The 17144-nt window shown below is 26.4% G+C and overlaps 1 protein-coding gene across 2 annotated transcripts in view; it reads right to left on the bottom strand.

Moving 5' to 3' along the window:
• Nucleotides 1–17144, bottom strand: part of LOC135923557 (radixin-like) — a 28366-nt gene extending 11222 nt beyond the window's left edge. Inside the window, exons 1-6 of one of the 2 annotated variants that reach the window (XM_065458368.1) lie at nucleotides 17028–17144; nucleotides 16907–16937; nucleotides 16646–16729; nucleotides 8236–8331; nucleotides 7253–7357; nucleotides 165–334 (exon numbers count right to left, since the gene is read on the bottom strand). In XM_065458368.1, the coding sequence (XP_065314440.1) occupies nucleotides 165–334; nucleotides 7253–7357; nucleotides 8236–8331; nucleotides 16646–16729; nucleotides 16907–16918 (467 nt within the window). In that variant the 5' untranslated portion in view covers nucleotides 16919–16937; nucleotides 17028–17144. Of the gene's footprint in view, nucleotides 1–164; nucleotides 335–7252; nucleotides 7358–8235; nucleotides 8332–13329; nucleotides 13334–16645; nucleotides 16730–16906; nucleotides 16938–17027 lie in introns of those variants that run through there. The other variant, XM_065458369.1, reaches the window with a different exon arrangement.

The following is a 17144-nucleotide window of genomic DNA, read 5'->3' as shown; positions in this document are numbered from 1 at the left end:
TGCCGGCAGTAACCAAATTAATTCAAATTATCAGCTATCAAAATATTAAATCGATTTTTTGTGAACTGTGTTAACGCATTTGGTGGAGGAGGTTAAGAAAACATATCTGCTTACATTTATACTCCACAAGGAACATAATATGGTATTTCATATCTTAAAAAAACCTTTGTGGCAACAGTCTATCGTTGGAGAGAAAGCCGGGTTTGTGCACGTCTGAGTTATAATCGCCGTATTTGATATGGACCGCGTAAGAGGCTAAAAGGACCGATGTTTCGGGAGGGCAATATATTTCGTCGCTGAGAATGGCGTCCTTGACTTGCAGGTAAAACATTCTCTGTTCGTTAATGTGGGAGAGAATAAATTTTTTAGAGTTGAGTAACATAACGATTCGGGAAAATAAAACCAAGCCTTAAGATAAAGTATTTCGATAAATATTTTAATAGTGCATCACGTCTTTAAAACGAGGGAATATAAAAAATTCGAGAGATTAGAGAATTGTTTATAAAACCAATCTATTTCATGTGTTGGTTCAAACGTAATCACCTATATAGATAAATTGTCTTAGCAATTAATCGAGTACCATTCTTATCCCGGTTTTCCAAAACATTATCGATATGTGTGTGTTGGTTTAACTGAGTAGTAATAGTGGATTCTAGGTAACTAAGAAACTAAAAGGCTGATCAAGATTAATCGAATAAAAGGACATCGCGTTCATATAAAAAACGAATTGCATCCGTTATTTATATAATTGGCGATATCAAACAAAATTATTTGTCATGATTCTAGTATGTCGTCGTAAAGGTGAGGGGGGAAATAGGTTTAGGTAAAGTATAAAACCGAGTTTAAATCTAAGAACCAGAATTAGAACGAACTCATTCTTTGGATGTCTAATAAACAATAATTTTTCTTAAAACCTCCAGGAATTTCTTCTTTTAGAAAAATATTCAGAACTGGAACCCTTTTTAGTCCAGGGTATAAAAACGAATAGGAAAATATTAAAATGTCTACCAATACGTTACTTAATGATAGGGTTACAATATATTTTAAAAAACATTGGTGCATCCTCATTAGTAATTTAAACGAATTAATGAAGCAAAATTTTTTACCATTTTTATAAAGCATTTTCAATAATTTAATTTTCAACCACGCACAATGATAATAGGGTTGTTAAACGGCTCGATTTGAGCCGATTTTTTAAAACTTAACTTAACAAATATTAAGCAATCCTAAATATTATTAGTAGATAACTAAGGTTTGGACATCTATTAACGAAATATCGAGGATTGGGAGATATTTTTCTGGCTAAAATATTGAGTTAGGAATTTTTAAAAATCGACTCAAATCGAGACATTTAACAACACAATTAGTAATGCAAATCGCTTCATAAGAGCAGTGTGGTTAAAATAGCGCGCTACTTTTTTAAAAACATAGCGATAGCGGTAGCTCGCTACTAATTTAGAAAGTAGTGAATACATCTAAAAATTATTAAAATATATTTTTTATAAAATCTAAAATTATAATCCTTTTATTTAATTTAATTTTGAAATTTATATTTAAAAATATACATTATTGTTATATATTAGATATAAACAGTTGTTAAATAGCAATCTGTATTTAATTTATATTTCGCGCATTCATTAAATTATATATTTTTGAAATTCCGTTATTGGTATGTCCTTGCTGTTATCTTATTTTATATTTCATTTTACATTTTATATTAAGCATTATAAATCTTGTTATGTGTGAGATTGTTGAAGATATTGAAATTTCTTTGGAAAATGAGCAAAATATAGATGATCCTTTCCCAAAATTCAAGAAATACTTTAACCTTGAAGAAAAAATTAATACTGGATATCGGTTTCGGTGCAAGATGTGCCGCAAAATTATCTCTTCAAATCATACGAGCAGCTTTAATTTGAAAAAACATTTAAAGGTAATATATTAAACAAATTTAATATCACTATGTAGGCTAATCTTTAATTTTTAAAATAAATGAAAATCAAAAACCAATCATTTTTTTTATATATTCATAAATTTTATCTAAATTATTTAAAACATTTTAAAATAGTTATTTCAATCATTTTTATGTACTTATCTCCTACATAATTTTTATTCTAAGTATTTTATAATTTTAGACTGTGCACACTTCAAATTATAAAGAGATTGAAAAATATCTCAAAAGTTTTGGGGTAATGGAAGAAGATAAACCCACTTCCAAATCAAATTTAATACAAACAAAATTAACCAATTTGGATTCATCAACACCTGGTGTATCCCAAAAATTCGCTGACAAAGTCATTATGAACTTTATAATAGATACAGTTCAACCATTAACCTTGGTGGATAATGATTCTTTTATAAAGATAAACACTTTTTCTCCACGGACCAAGATATTTTGCCGGCAGACATTGATGGCAAGAATTTTGGAGAGCTTTAAGGAAATGAAAGAATCTTTGATATTAAATCTATCAGATGTCTCCTACGTCTGTACAACGGCAGATTGCTGGACTCACAATAGAAGGTAAAAATGTTTATTTTCTGATTTATAATATGTCATATTTTTAGAGCTTATTTAGGAGTAACTGCACATTGGATTGATCCTAAAAATCTTAAACGAAAATCTGTAGCGTTAGCTCTAAAGAGAATAATTGGCTGTCAGATGACATTCTAGCCAATATTATTGCAGAAATCCATAGGTCTTACAAAATTCAAAACATGGTTTGTAAGATGATTACGGATAATGGGTCTAATTTCTGAAGGCCTTCAGGTTTAAATTTATTATAATTTTATTATAATATGATATAAATAATATAGAATATTTGGGGAAGATAATAATAATAACAATACTAGTAATATTCCTGACAAAAATATTGAAGATGGAGAACAAGAAGAGGATGATGAAATGCAGTTTGAGATAATTGATGTTCATGACATCCTTGGTTTTAAATTATTTTATATTTAATTTTTCACCAATATAAAATATAATTTATATTATTTAGGATCTTCAATAAAGTCTTCTATGTTACCTAGCCATCATCGTTGTTCCTGCCACAACCTAAATTTAGTTGCGACAGTGGATGCTAAAGAAGCATTATTAAATGAGGATTTTAAAAGAGTATCAAGATCTACATAAATGCCAAGCTCTTTGGAATAAACAAAATAAGTCATCAAAGACGTCTGATATTTTCAAAAAAAAATTAGGACGTTATTTATTGACACCAAACACTACAAGATGGAATAGTGTTTACAATGCTATGAAACTTTTAGCATTGTTTCTAGATGAGAAAAAAATGGAAATGAATTATATATTGGATCAAATGGGAATACAGTATTTTAATGTGGAGGAGCATACTTTTATTAAAGAATATACTGAAGTATTTTTAATTAGTAAATAATATTATATTATATTTAACAGTGTTGTTAAACGCTACTTTTAAAAGTAGCGCGCTATCGCTACCGCTATTTTATAAAAAAAGTAGCGTGCTATCGCTACCGCTATTTTATAAAAAAAGTAGCGCGCTTTCGCTACCGCTATCGTTTTCAAATGAGTAGCGCGCAGCTACTTTTTACGCTACTTTGATTTTTTTTATTTTTTTACGTAACTTTATTTCCACAAATAAAATATTGATATAAAAACATGACTATAATTTGTTACATATATATATATAATTTATTTATTATTGCACTTTAATAATAATAACATTTCGGTACTGTCATCCCCAAGTCTAGAGAGACGATCAGAAAGTATAAGCTTTGCCATACTAAATAATCGTTCAGCACTAGCACTTGAAGGCAACGCAGAATTAAATTTATAAACAAACTTTTTATATGAAAAAAATCATCAAAAATATTTAAATTAGTATTTTTAGATTTAAAAAAAGCATCTAGAGGTTCAATAATATTATTATTATTATTATTTATTTCAAAAAAATCGTCTATGGAAGGCTGCGGTTTCGATCTTGCTATAGTATCGTGGTTAGGCATGCCATTTTTTAACGTTACCATCAGCCTATCAAGTTGCCCTTTAGATTCAGTCAATTTAATGTATGGCCAATTTAACTTGAAACTAGGATGATCTTGGTCCGTGGAGAAAAAGTGTTTATCATCTTTATAAAAGAATCATTATCCACCAAGGATAATGGTTGAACTGTATCTATTATAAAGTTCATAATGACTTTGTCAGCCAATTTTTGGGATACACCAGGTGTTGATAAATCCAAATTGGTTAATTTTGTTTGTATTAAATTTGATTTGGAAGTGGGTTTATCTTCTTCCATTACCCCAAAACTTTTGTATATTTTTCAATCTCTTTATAATTTGTTATGTGCACAGTCTAAAATAATAAAATACTTAGAATAAAAATTTTGTAGGAGATAAGTATACATAAAAATGATTGAAATAACTATTTTAAAATGTTTTAAATAATTTAGATAAAATTTATGAATATATAAAAAAAATAATTGGTTTTTGATTTTAATTTATTTTAAAAATTAAAGATTAGCCTACACATTGCTATTAAATTTGTTTAATATTTTACCTTTAAATGTTTTTTCAAATTAAAGCTGCTCGTATAATTTGATGAGATAATTTTGCGGCACATCTTGCACCGAAATCGATATCCAGTATTAATTTTTTCTTCAAGGTTAAAGTATTTCTTGAATTTTGGGAAAGGATCATCTATATTTTGCTCATTTTCCAAAGAAATTTCAATATCTTCAACAATCTCACACATAACAAGATTTATAATGCTTAATATAAAATGTAAAATGAAATATAAAATAAGATAAAAGCAAGGACATACCAATAACGGAATTTCAAAAATATATAATTTAATGAATGCGCGAAATATAAATTAAATACAGATTGCTATTTAACAACTGTTTATATCTAATATATAACAATAATATATATTTTTAAATATAAATTTAAATATTCAAAATTAAATTAAATAAAAGGATTATAATTTTAGATTTTATAAAAAATATATTTTAATAATTTTTATAAATTAGTAGCGAGCTACCGCTATCGCTATTATTTTAAAAAAGTAGCGCGCTATAGCTACCGCTACTGAAAAAAGTAGCGCGCTATTTTTAACAACACTGATATTTAACCATTTTTATTTTTTAGGTTTTGCAATATGTTGCTGCCTCACTTAAAATCTTAGAAGGGCAAGATAATATGAGCATGGGATATGATGTGCCCACACTGAGTATATTAATTACCAAGCTCAAAAGAATCAATAATCTAAAATTTTGCCAACCACTGGTAGAGTCTATGCTAAAAGGCATTGCGAAAAGGTCAAAACTTTATTTTTATTTACTATTATACAATTATATAAAATGAATGATTTATTGCTTGATTAGCCATAATTTAAATTGGCTTAATTTACAACACAATCTATAATATTAATATATAGTAATTATTAATTAATATAAAATTCAAAATTAATATATTATTAATTACCTTGTGTATAATAATTATATTTTTAAAATTTTTATTTACCATAATTTATTGCTATTTTAATATTTTTTTTATAAATGAATCTAAATCTCAGATAAATTTAAATTTTAAAAATTAAAATGGTATTCTTCTTTTTTTTATAATAAATACAATCGCTTTATATAAATTAGATTTCCAGATCTGTATGATGATGATAATGTAATAGCTGCTATCGTTCATCCTAGTTTCAAGTTAAATTGGCCATACATTAATTTGACTGAATCTAAAGGGCAACTTGATAGGCTGATGGTAACGTTAAAAAATGGCATGCCTAACCACGATACTATAGCAAGATCGAAACCGCAGCCTTCCATAGACGATTTTTTTGAAATAAATAATAATAATAATAATATTATTGAACCTCTAGATGCTTTTTTTAAATCTAAAAATACTAATTTAAATATTTTTGATGATTTTTTTCATATAAAAAGTTTGTTTATTAAATTAAATACTGCGTTTCCCTCCATGCTAGTGCTGAACGATTATTTAGTATGGCAAAGCTTATACTTTCTGATCGTCGCTCTAGACTTGGGGATGACAGTACCGAAATGTTATTATTATTAAAATGCAATAATAAATAAATTATATATATATATGTAACAAATTATAGTCATGTTTTTATATCAATATTTTATTTCTGGAAATAAAGTTACGTAAAAAAAAATATTTAAAAAAAAAATCAAAGTAGCGTAAAAAGTAGCTAATAGTACGCTACTCATTTGAAAACGATAGCGGTAGCGATAGCGCGCTACTTTTAAAAGTAGCGTTTAACAACACTGCATAAGAGCCGCTTTTTTAAAAACGGCTAACTCAGCATTTTATCTAGAAAATATTATGCAGGCCAGACGATTTCGCTCATAGATGATACAAAGGTTTGCGAGGTTTAGGCGATATTTTTTTGACTAAAATATTGAGTTGGTCGTTTTTAAAATCGGCTCAAATAGGGCGGTTTTACTAAATCATTGCTCAACCATGTAAATTTTTACATCATCAAAAATAGGCAAATATTATCATGCCATTTAAAAACAATGCGACGAACATATTATTTCGAAAAATTAAAAAGATATCCTCTTATAGAATAAATAATTAAAATGAAATTTTTAAAAAAATCCATTTACTATTCTTCCGCCATATTTTATATTTTTTTCTCATAAATTTCTCGTTTACGAAAAGCATTTTTTTTATTTTTAAAAATATAACCTTTTTAATTAGAAAAATATTTTAAACAACGATATTTCGGGAAGCCGTGAAAAAAAAAATCAATATATAGGTAATAAAAAGTAATGCTAAGGCATTTAATTAAGCATTCTATAAATATATTTATGAATAATAGATGACTAGGTATACTCATCCATATAATTGGGACAAAGTTACAGTGCCTTGAGGTGACATCACTAAAGCTATGAACTCTTTTTCTTACATTCCTTAAAAGATTGCAAGCGTTCGTTAAACGATTAGAATTTTTAAAAAACAACCCAATATTGTAGGCAAAAAAAATATTATGCAAGCCTATTTCTTCATAGACGAAGCAGAATTGGGCATATATCGACGAAAGCCCGAGAAATCGAACCGTAAACAGCACTAGTTGCACCCATATTTAAAAATAAATTTTTTTAGGAGGGGGAAGCGTTCTCGATAATTAACCTTAGGCAATTGTTACATTAACCCTCTATAATTCTTTTTTTAAAGTTTTAAAACTATTTTTTTTAAAAAAAATTAATTAAAAAGAATGGGCGTATTAATAATAAGTTACTTTGGTGATCTCTTGTATTAGCTCCTCGGAAACATCCTCGGGGAAAAATTTAGCCCTGAATTTGAACTGTAATGGAATCTCTTTTTTCATATCTTGTGTTAATACCTAACGGGTAAAATATATATAAAAAAATTAATTGATTGTGATTAATCGTATTATTTTGGTCAGGTGTCAAACAAATGTAATTAAATTGGCCTTATCGACAATACATGTGTGTATCACAAGATGAAATTGATAGTGAACACCAAGTCCAAATAAGGATGTAATAACAAAATGTATGGATAACTCCGAATCCAAACCAATTAATAAAGGCGAATGCAGGATTTTCCTGGAGGAGAATAACTTACTCTTCTCGGTCCCTTTTTTATAATATCGGGCTTATAATTATTTATATGGTGGGGGGGGGGGAGTGTTAATTTATATGAGAACGAAAAATTTATTCACTTCGGCAGGACCTTTTCAGATCATGTTTCCTACATTTTTCCACTATAATCCCTCCTCCTCCCTTATTTATGTTATATCGATTACTACAGAAACAACAGTAGATATGCTTATAAAAAATATGGATATGAGTCATAGAAATGATTTTTTTTATACCTTTTTATGATAAAAAAAATAAATTTCTATAAATTTCCAAGCTACACTGGTACACATATAAAAAAAAATATATTGATATATGTATAATGTTTTTAATCAAAATCTTTTAATATCCAAGGCCATTTTATAACGATTTACATTTCTTTGTCTAAATTAATTAATTAATATTAGTTGTAAAAAAATATATATTTCTCTATTATTTACCAATTTTATTTTAAAGGTAATTCTCGTAAAATTAATTTTAAAAAAATTTAGAAAAAACAAAAATTCAAAAGATGAAAGGGGAAAAAACGCGGGAAGGCGTGTAATTTAAGGCGGGGATAAGTTGAGTAAAATGTGTTATTATTCCCAAATTGTGAAAATTTTAAAATGTTTGTTGTTAAAACTTTTTTGTTGAGTTTGAGCCACGTGGTAAAGCCTTTGGTATCGACGTATTGCAAACCAAAAAACCAAATCTCCCTCAGTCCTATAGTCTTGACAACCTATTACAAATAAATAAGATATCGAATTAGATGTTTGATTGGCAGGGAAAATGATAAGTGACAAGATTAAAAAAAATTTGCGAAAGATGAATCATATTTACCAAACCAAACAATTTTAAATTTAATGGAAACCTAAATCCTGACAACTTAAAATAAATATTTAGTATTTAAAAGATGCAGTGGTGAATAATTTTATGGCGGGGTTTTCTAGGTGCAATAAATAATATTTTTATATTCATGTCATCTAATTTTGGTTCTAACTTTTTTAATATAAAACATTTATTTATATGTTTAATGGTTTTCTAACATAACAAGAATCATACAATTAAAAAGGAGCGAATAGGAAAATGTATTTAACATGGATTAAATTACTATAAATCTGTCAAAATTTATTAAGGTTGAATTGAAATCTTCTTAAATAAGTAATAAATATATGTAAGCCTCTAAGAGGGGACCACTCAGGATACAATTTGGTCAATAAACATGTGATTTTGGCAAAAAGGGACCTAAGCGGTCAGTTCAATGAGGTGAGCACCCTTAGAAAGATATAAGTTAATAAGAAATTAAATAATCCAATTACGAGGCCATTAAAAATCCGGGTCAATAATATGAAAATTTCGGAAAGTGCAACGATTTATAAAAAATATCGCTTATAAAAAAGGGAAGTAAACAATTTTTTTTTAACGTAATTTATAAAACTAAAGTACAAAAAAAATAAAGAAATTTCGATATAAATTATTACGGAAATTCCCGGCGATAAAAAAAGATACTTCGTAAAAATTTAACGAGAAATACTTCCGTCATCACCCGAGAATCAGTTGGAAGGGAGGGGGACCCAATCAGATAAAGGTTTACGGTAAAGAAGAATAAATCATGAAAATATAGGAAAAAAAACAGGTAGAGTATTTAAAATATGCATTTATTATATGCAACAACAAAAAAAAAAGCAAAAGTAAATGAGAAAATTAATTACACGTAAAATTATAATTTTATGCTTCCTCTCGAAACTGCTGTACACGTTGCTTTTCACCTTTAGGGGTGATTAAAACATTTTTATAATTTTCTTAGTCTTTTTATTTTTAAAAAAAAAATGGAAAAAATTATATAATTTATTTAATTTTTCTTTTTAGTTGGTGTATAAAATTGTTAAATTAAAATTAGCATTAAAAAAAAATAATAAAATACAAATAAGACGTAAAATCTCGCTCGATCGAGAAATATATTTAAATCTTTAATTTAAAGAATAAAATAAAAGGCAAGTGAAATTTTTGAGCGTAAACGTTGCTCATTAAATGAAAGGGCGGAAACCAAATACAATACTGCCCAACGGAAAGTTTGAACCTTCAATTCAATACGTTTAAAGTAAAGGTTTATAAATTGGTGATCTGCGTCGGACCTAATTTCTCAAGTTCGAACGAAATTTCTTGTATTTGTCCCGAAAGGCATAAAATTTAATTGTCCGCCAGGCCAGGCCCGAATTTATATAAATACAGAAATTCATATATATTTCATTAAGGTTTTATCTACTCTTTTTTTACACCGAACATAATCGAGTTTTTTTTATCTTTTTTTATAAATAGTATCGTTTATTATGAGCAATATAAATCACATTTTTTCACCCGGCATCGATGCTTTTTAACGTATATATATATGTGTTAGCGGCAATATTTTTATTCCGGTAATGTGTTATTTTTTCAACTTTAAATCATTTTTTGAGCACTTTGCCCTAAAATGTGTGCCGTCATGTTGGAAATACCTACCCTACAAATTTCAGACAAATTTTTTATGAACATTTAAACTTAATATAATTGATATTAAATTTTTCATATATTTTTTATATAAATTATACTACAAACTATGTAAAATATTGTCGCCTTGTTTCTTTCCAAAAATTTTATAACATATTTCAAAATTTAAGCCCGACCGCCCGGGCCGCTTCTTTTAAATATGAGGCTCATCTCAGCTCGAACCCGGCCAGGGCTCACTTTTGCAGACCTCTATTATAAGTATTCACTACCCCACCCCCTGTGCATAAGAGTGATGATAGTGTGCAGCGGCTGCAAACGTTGTTAAATTAGCGCGCTAATATTTATTTTGTTGATTTCGCTTTTACGTTAACGCTCTTACAATATTTATTAATTAATATACAATTTTAAAAATTTAAATATTATATATTGAATGATATTTATTTAATATTTTACTACTTTGAGCATATCAATAGGGCTGAGCCAATCAATAAATTTTTTTACCTATTCGATATTATTTTAAAAAATCGATTCGATACCGATCCGATATTTATATTGATTTTAATTTACCATCTATCCTTGAATCAATGTTGTAAAAAAATATCAATATTTTCTATTTTTTAAAATAAAACCAGCTTAACTTCCACGAATGGTTAAGTTTATTTCGTTTTTTTAATATTTTTCAAAGGTAGATAATATATCTCAATTAAAATATTTGTAAAGTTTATGGATGAATGTAGTGTTGTTAAACAGCTCCATTTAGCCGATTTAAAAGAAGCTAAATCAATTAACTTACTTTTAGCCAAAATCTTGAATTAACCGTTTTTAAAATGGATAAATCAAGCCGTTTAACTAGCTGAATGTGACTCATTCGATATTTTAAAATCCTTTTCTAGTTGCTGTTATTGATTTTTTGTGGTGAAATTATTATACATAAAAAACCTTTTTTTTCAAGTGACATGTGAGTCAGGAAGGGCGCTGAGGTCTAGATTAAGAAATCCCAACAAGCTTAAACCTTGGTTCAATCCCAGTGGAAACAATATTCTGAAATTAACAGGTAATTCTGTGCCAAGTAGGGTATGATTTAGACTAAACTTCCATTCGTTAATGTATCATTCAAAATTGAACTTATTGCATTTTAATAAAATTTGGTCGTTTTTTATGGTAAATTTGTTTATCATGTCAACCTGTGCAATATCATTACCTTATGCACAGGGGCCCAAAGATCGAAAAAATTTCGATGGTATTAAGTTCAACTCTGGGTTAAGAGTAAAATTTTAATCGGGTTAGGGGAAAGGGTGGATATAGTTTTGAAAAAATGGAAGCAAAACAATATTATTTAGGATTTAAATATTTAGGAGGTCTTCTCTAAGCAGTAAAGAAATAACAAATTTTTATTTCCATAAGCTCAGATTTTAAAAAAATATATATCCGTTATTCGATTCGAATTATGAATAAAAATACGAATAGTAAAATTATTAAACACTCGGATCAATTTGAGGCTTAGATTCTAAAAAAACTATATAATATTTATCTTTTTTATGTTAGTGATATCGTAATGTTTTTTGAATAATTATATTGATACATGATTACAAAGTGTAATAAAGAAGAGTATATTAGTAAATTTATAATTAAAAAAAGGTTAGAAATTATTTTAAACAAAACATATGAATTTTGATTGAATTTTTTGAAAAACTGATTGGCATTATAAGATATGAATATATCGGAGAAATTAATTGCTGTCAACATGCAAAGAAACAATCTGAGTAGAACTTCATAGTTTAAAATAAAATTAAAACCCTAGAAAACCTGGTCAAATGATTCAACTTAAACGGTCGAAATCTGGAATAAAAAGAATCTAAGAACCGGAAACAAAGCCATTTCCAGAAACCGGAAATTACTTTTGGAAGAAAATATTTCGAACCGGAACCATTTTTTTTTAGTTGTTCTGTTCGTTATGATTATTATTAATATTTTATATTATGGATTATTTCCTTGAATGAAAAAGATAAGAGAAAAAAGAAAAGACATTTTTAATAAAATGCGTCACACAAAAAAAAGAAATAAGAATTATCAATTGAAACTAAAGAACAATAAAAAATAATTTGAATATATAGAATTCCAGAATTCTCATATATTCATAAAATCCCGATTACCCTTGAGGACCATTAGAGTTTTAACCAGGAAACTCTTTAGTTATGGTTTCGATATATATAAAACCGCTCTTGGAAGGAACCTATTAGTGTTGTTAAATGGCTCGTTTGAGCCGATTTTTAAAAACGGATAACTCAATATTTTATCCAGAAAAATATTACGCAAGCCTGAAGATTTTGTTCATACAAGGAACAAAGGTCTAGACATATATTATAGAAATCTCGAGGCTTAGACCATATTTTTCTGACTAATATTGAGTTAGCCGTTTAACACTAGAACCTTACTGTATTAAGTCAAACCTCTTCTCCTCAGTGAAAGATTAATGTTGATATAAACATCATGGTAATTAGACCAGTAGTCGGCAATGCACATTTAATCTTATATTTACTATCGAATGAGAAAAAAGAAAAACTAATATTAATTAATTAGAAAACTAAGACACACATTTCTTTTAAAAAGTATTATTTTATGGATACAAACAAACAAAATTGTATTTTAGTTCATAAATTATTTATGTAATAAATATATTCATCATATCGATGATGTAAAAAACTAATAATTTATATTTTGCTTATGGTTTTAAATTATTACTTATAAGGAAAGAAGAGAAAAATGACATAAAAAATGTAACACTTAATCTATATATTTATATAATAAATATTTTTTTAAAAAAAGTGAAACTTATTTGACCGGTTATTATATTATTGTCACATGAAAAGCAAATAAATATAATTTTTTTTAAAAATGGTACACCTACAAAATTATTTTTAATTCCTCAATTTTTTTTTCTTCGACAAAATAATAACTTTCTTTCCAAATAATATGTGTAAAGAAAAAAATGTTGCATATTTTTAGCACCTCCAGGGGGGCTAATCAACTTATCAAGTATGATTTCTGTTTTTAAAAAAAGAATATGTAATACAAAATATTTTTAATTCAAAATACCCCTAAGAACAATATTGTATTTCTTATTTATTTTTTTAGAAAAAATAAAAATAAAAATTTACACGAAAAAAATAATGAATAAATATAGTATTAAACATGGTAATTGAATGACTTAGTGAGCCACCTCCCCCTTAAGCAATCTTTACTGTTCGATTTGATCAAACTTTGCTACTCAGGAACGAGAATTTCTAGAATTTACGTTTGAATCGAGCTCAAAAAATCTTATGTTAGTTTCTTTCTTTCTAAGAAAAGAATGCATTTTAAATCGCAATAAATTGACAAATTCGTATTTATATCGGCCAATAAAAAAAAAAGAAGCCTCAAATCTTATCTCAAATACATTTTTATCGAAAATAAAACAAATAATATGGGTTAATACATCATTAATTAATAAGCGCAAAATATCCATTTTATTTCTCTATCTCTTATTCAGATATTGCGTTTCATTTTACAAATTATGTAAATGTTATAAGAACAAAACAAATAACTTTAATTACGAATCTTAATTTTACAATATCCCACACCCCCCCTTCCTCATCCTCCTCTCGAAGTAATGATTCCATTTGATAAAATTATATTTCTTTTAATCAAAAAATAATAATTAAAAAGGGAAAAAATAGAAATTAATTAACAAAAAACTGATACATGTATATAAAAATATATACATAATCCTATCCGATAATTGAGAAAAATATCATCCACGGCGAAAAACCTTTTACAATGTTTTCGTTATAGTTTAATTTTTAAAAAAATTTTTTAAACAATACATTTAAAATTAACCTTGTTTTAAAGAACAAAACGCAAGGATTAATTCGTGATGAAATGAAAAGAGTTTCCCAATTAAAACAAGTTGACAACAGCCGCCACGCTGTCTTTTTTTTTCTCGATTTTAAAGGATAAATCTTCCATGTAAAAATTTCTTTTGAAAAATTTGTGTTAAGAATTTATCGAGTTAATCCATAATATTTTATTTTATTAAATCTAAAAAAATTTTTTAATTTTATTTATTATAGGTTACAATGTCAAATAATTTACATTTAATATTTAATTTATATATAAAAAAAATATATTATGTTTTTAATAAACATACACTACCCATATTATATATTATATATTGAAATTTATTTATATTTTTTGTATAAAAGTTTTTTTTAAAAAATAATCTTCATTTTTTTATAAACTTCTTTTTTCGCTTTTGTTACATATTAAAAAAAAATATGGGAAAACAAACGAAAGAAGTGAATTAAAGTGAAATTATGAAGAAGATTTGCGAAACAATTATTAAGATGAAAAATAATTTAAAACTCGAATACATTTAAATTAATAAGGAATAACGTCGAAAAGGACAAAAAAATGGTAGCGTTTGTAGTAAGCGCGTATCGCTAAAGCGATGCAACCCTGTATCGCTGGGTATCTTTCAAAAACAAGCAAAAATAGGTAAAAATTTGAGTGCGAGTTGCGATGAAATGAATTACATCTATATAGATTATATACTTTAATTGCCAATTATTTGTTTGCTCTTGAAAAATACCCAGCTATACATGTCGCGGTCGTTTGGGCGATATGCGCTCACGCTCACTATAACGAGGCCTAACCCTGCGTTCCCAGAGAAGCACGAATTCGTGGCGAAGTACACAAAATATCATATAAATATAATTATACATTCATTTTTGTATACTTCTATGCGAATTCACAATAATCGTGAACGCAGGGTAAGGCAGCATTTATAGTAGGCGCGATATAGATCCATAACAATGAGTAACCCGCCTCAATTAAGCGGATATCGTAACTATGAAGGGGGATATCGCGCTAATTTCGACAATGTGATAATAACGTTAAAAAAATAATAAATAGGGGGTTACGGATGAATATTAAAATATTTAAGAATGATTTCGATCTATCAATTTTTTTTTACTTCATTCATAATCAAATGTTTTTCATATTCCAAAAAATAATAATAGAATAATTCGTTTTAGGCCTATGTTGTCTGGGATGGCAAAAAAATATACTCGGTTTAATGAAAATTATTTGTTGCATGATAAATTATCTTTACATATACAACCATAACATCATTTTTTGGGCTGAGGTTACATATTGAGGCTGAGGTATAGTAAACTATTAAATTATTTTGACTGAAGTTCAATGCTTAGACTAGGAAAAAAATCCTGAAGCTATTCTCTTGAAGGTGTTTTATTAGGGAAAGATGAGGATTTAAAGAATTATGAGTTTAAGCTTATTGAGTTAGTTATTATTTAATAAAATTGGAATTTATGATTAGTAATATATTAATAAATTATTAACTCAAGTGTTTATTAGAACTTTCCAATTAATCGTTATGAAAAACGCTTGAAAAATATTTATTTTAAAAATGGTGAACTCAATATTTTATCCAGAAAACTATTACAAGTCTGCAGATTTTGCTCACAGGTGGTAAAAAGTATTGAATGTATAAGTGAAATTTTGAGGCTTATGCGGTAATATTTTTCTGGCTAAAATATTAAGTTAGCAGTTTTTAAAAATCAGTTAAAATATAGCTATTTAAGCCTATCCATCTCAACCTATATCTCCTACATTATAAATACAAATCAAATTTGAATATTCAAAAATATAAACTAATTAATACCCCTTAATCTGAAAAGAATTTAATAAACAAAAAAAGTTTATCATGAGAAGAAAAAAACAATAACGTAAATAATAAAAAGCCATTTTCAAGGTTTCAAGGTTAAAATTTATTTAATGTTTAATTAAGATAAAAAAATCTATTGAAAAAATAATTTTCTCAAAATAATATAAGCTTTATAATTCTTAAGAGGATTCTATTATTATTTTATCTTGAAGCGAAGAAGTTAACAAGCATTTCAAAAAAATACATATGCATTATGGCCTGAGAATTTTAATGGCAAAAATAGAAAATACCTTTTTGTAAATTATAATTTTTAATAAATAAAATTCTGTAAAGGAAAATTTAAAAAACATCATGTAAAAACAATACAATAAGAATCTATGTTTAAACAAAAGATATATTAATAAAATCTTTTTTTAAATAATTTTATAAATCTATTTTGTGATTTTTTTTATAAATAATTGAATAAATGTAATATTCATGTCTTATAGTTAGTTGGTTATAATATAAGAAACAATTAAAATATAAGAAAAGCATATCAAAATAATTTCAGTAATAGATCAAGATAAATATGAGTTTGGTGAGCTTATTTATATCACAGCATAATACCATTTCATATTTTCTGTCAAACATTGATTTGTTAAATTAAAATTGTTTGATTTTTTTGATATGAATTAATTAAAGTTTTAAAAAATAAAATTAACAAGTAATTTATTATTAAATATTTTAAAAAAATATGCAAAAAATAAAAGACCAATATGTCCTATATTATATGAAATATTGATAGTAATTATAAATATATTTATAATATTGGTATAAAAATCATAATTTATAAATATTTAAATACTTGATCAAACAGTTGCTTCCCTGTGGTGTTAGGTTGGATGGCAAACTCCAACTCAGCATCCATAGTCATAACCCTCACATTGATCTTAGTTTCAATTTAAAATAATAACATATTATATTTTAATGTATTTTTTCATTTATATATTTAATATGAAACACTATTTGAATAATTAAAAATACTAAATTTGACATATATTTATATATAAAGTTTTATTGTGCAAAGGGTTGATCTTATAATTAAGATAAATAAAATATTAATTACCGCTTTTGGCATGATGGATTTTAGAATTTATCTTCAATAATTTTTAATAGAGAATATGCATAGAATATTTGGGGTTTTAAGTATTTTATTTCAATTAGTATTATAAAAATTTGAATTTTACCAATGTGTGCAAATTATAATTGAAATGTTGTTCAAGAAACCGCCTACAATATGGCAGATGAGTTTGATCGATAAAACAATGTGATTTTTTTTATTGAAATAAATATATTTATTTTAA

This window comes from Gordionus sp. m RMFG-2023, chromosome 2 (assembly GCF_954871325.1).
Source record: "Gordionus sp. m RMFG-2023 chromosome 2, tfGorSpeb1-WG-v2, whole genome shotgun sequence".
Lineage (NCBI taxonomy): Eukaryota > Metazoa > Nematomorpha > Gordioida > Chordodea > Parachordodidae > Gordionus > Gordionus sp. m RMFG-2023.
Note: the sequence above shows the minus strand (reverse complement) of the source record. Positions and strands in the feature narration are given on the sequence as shown.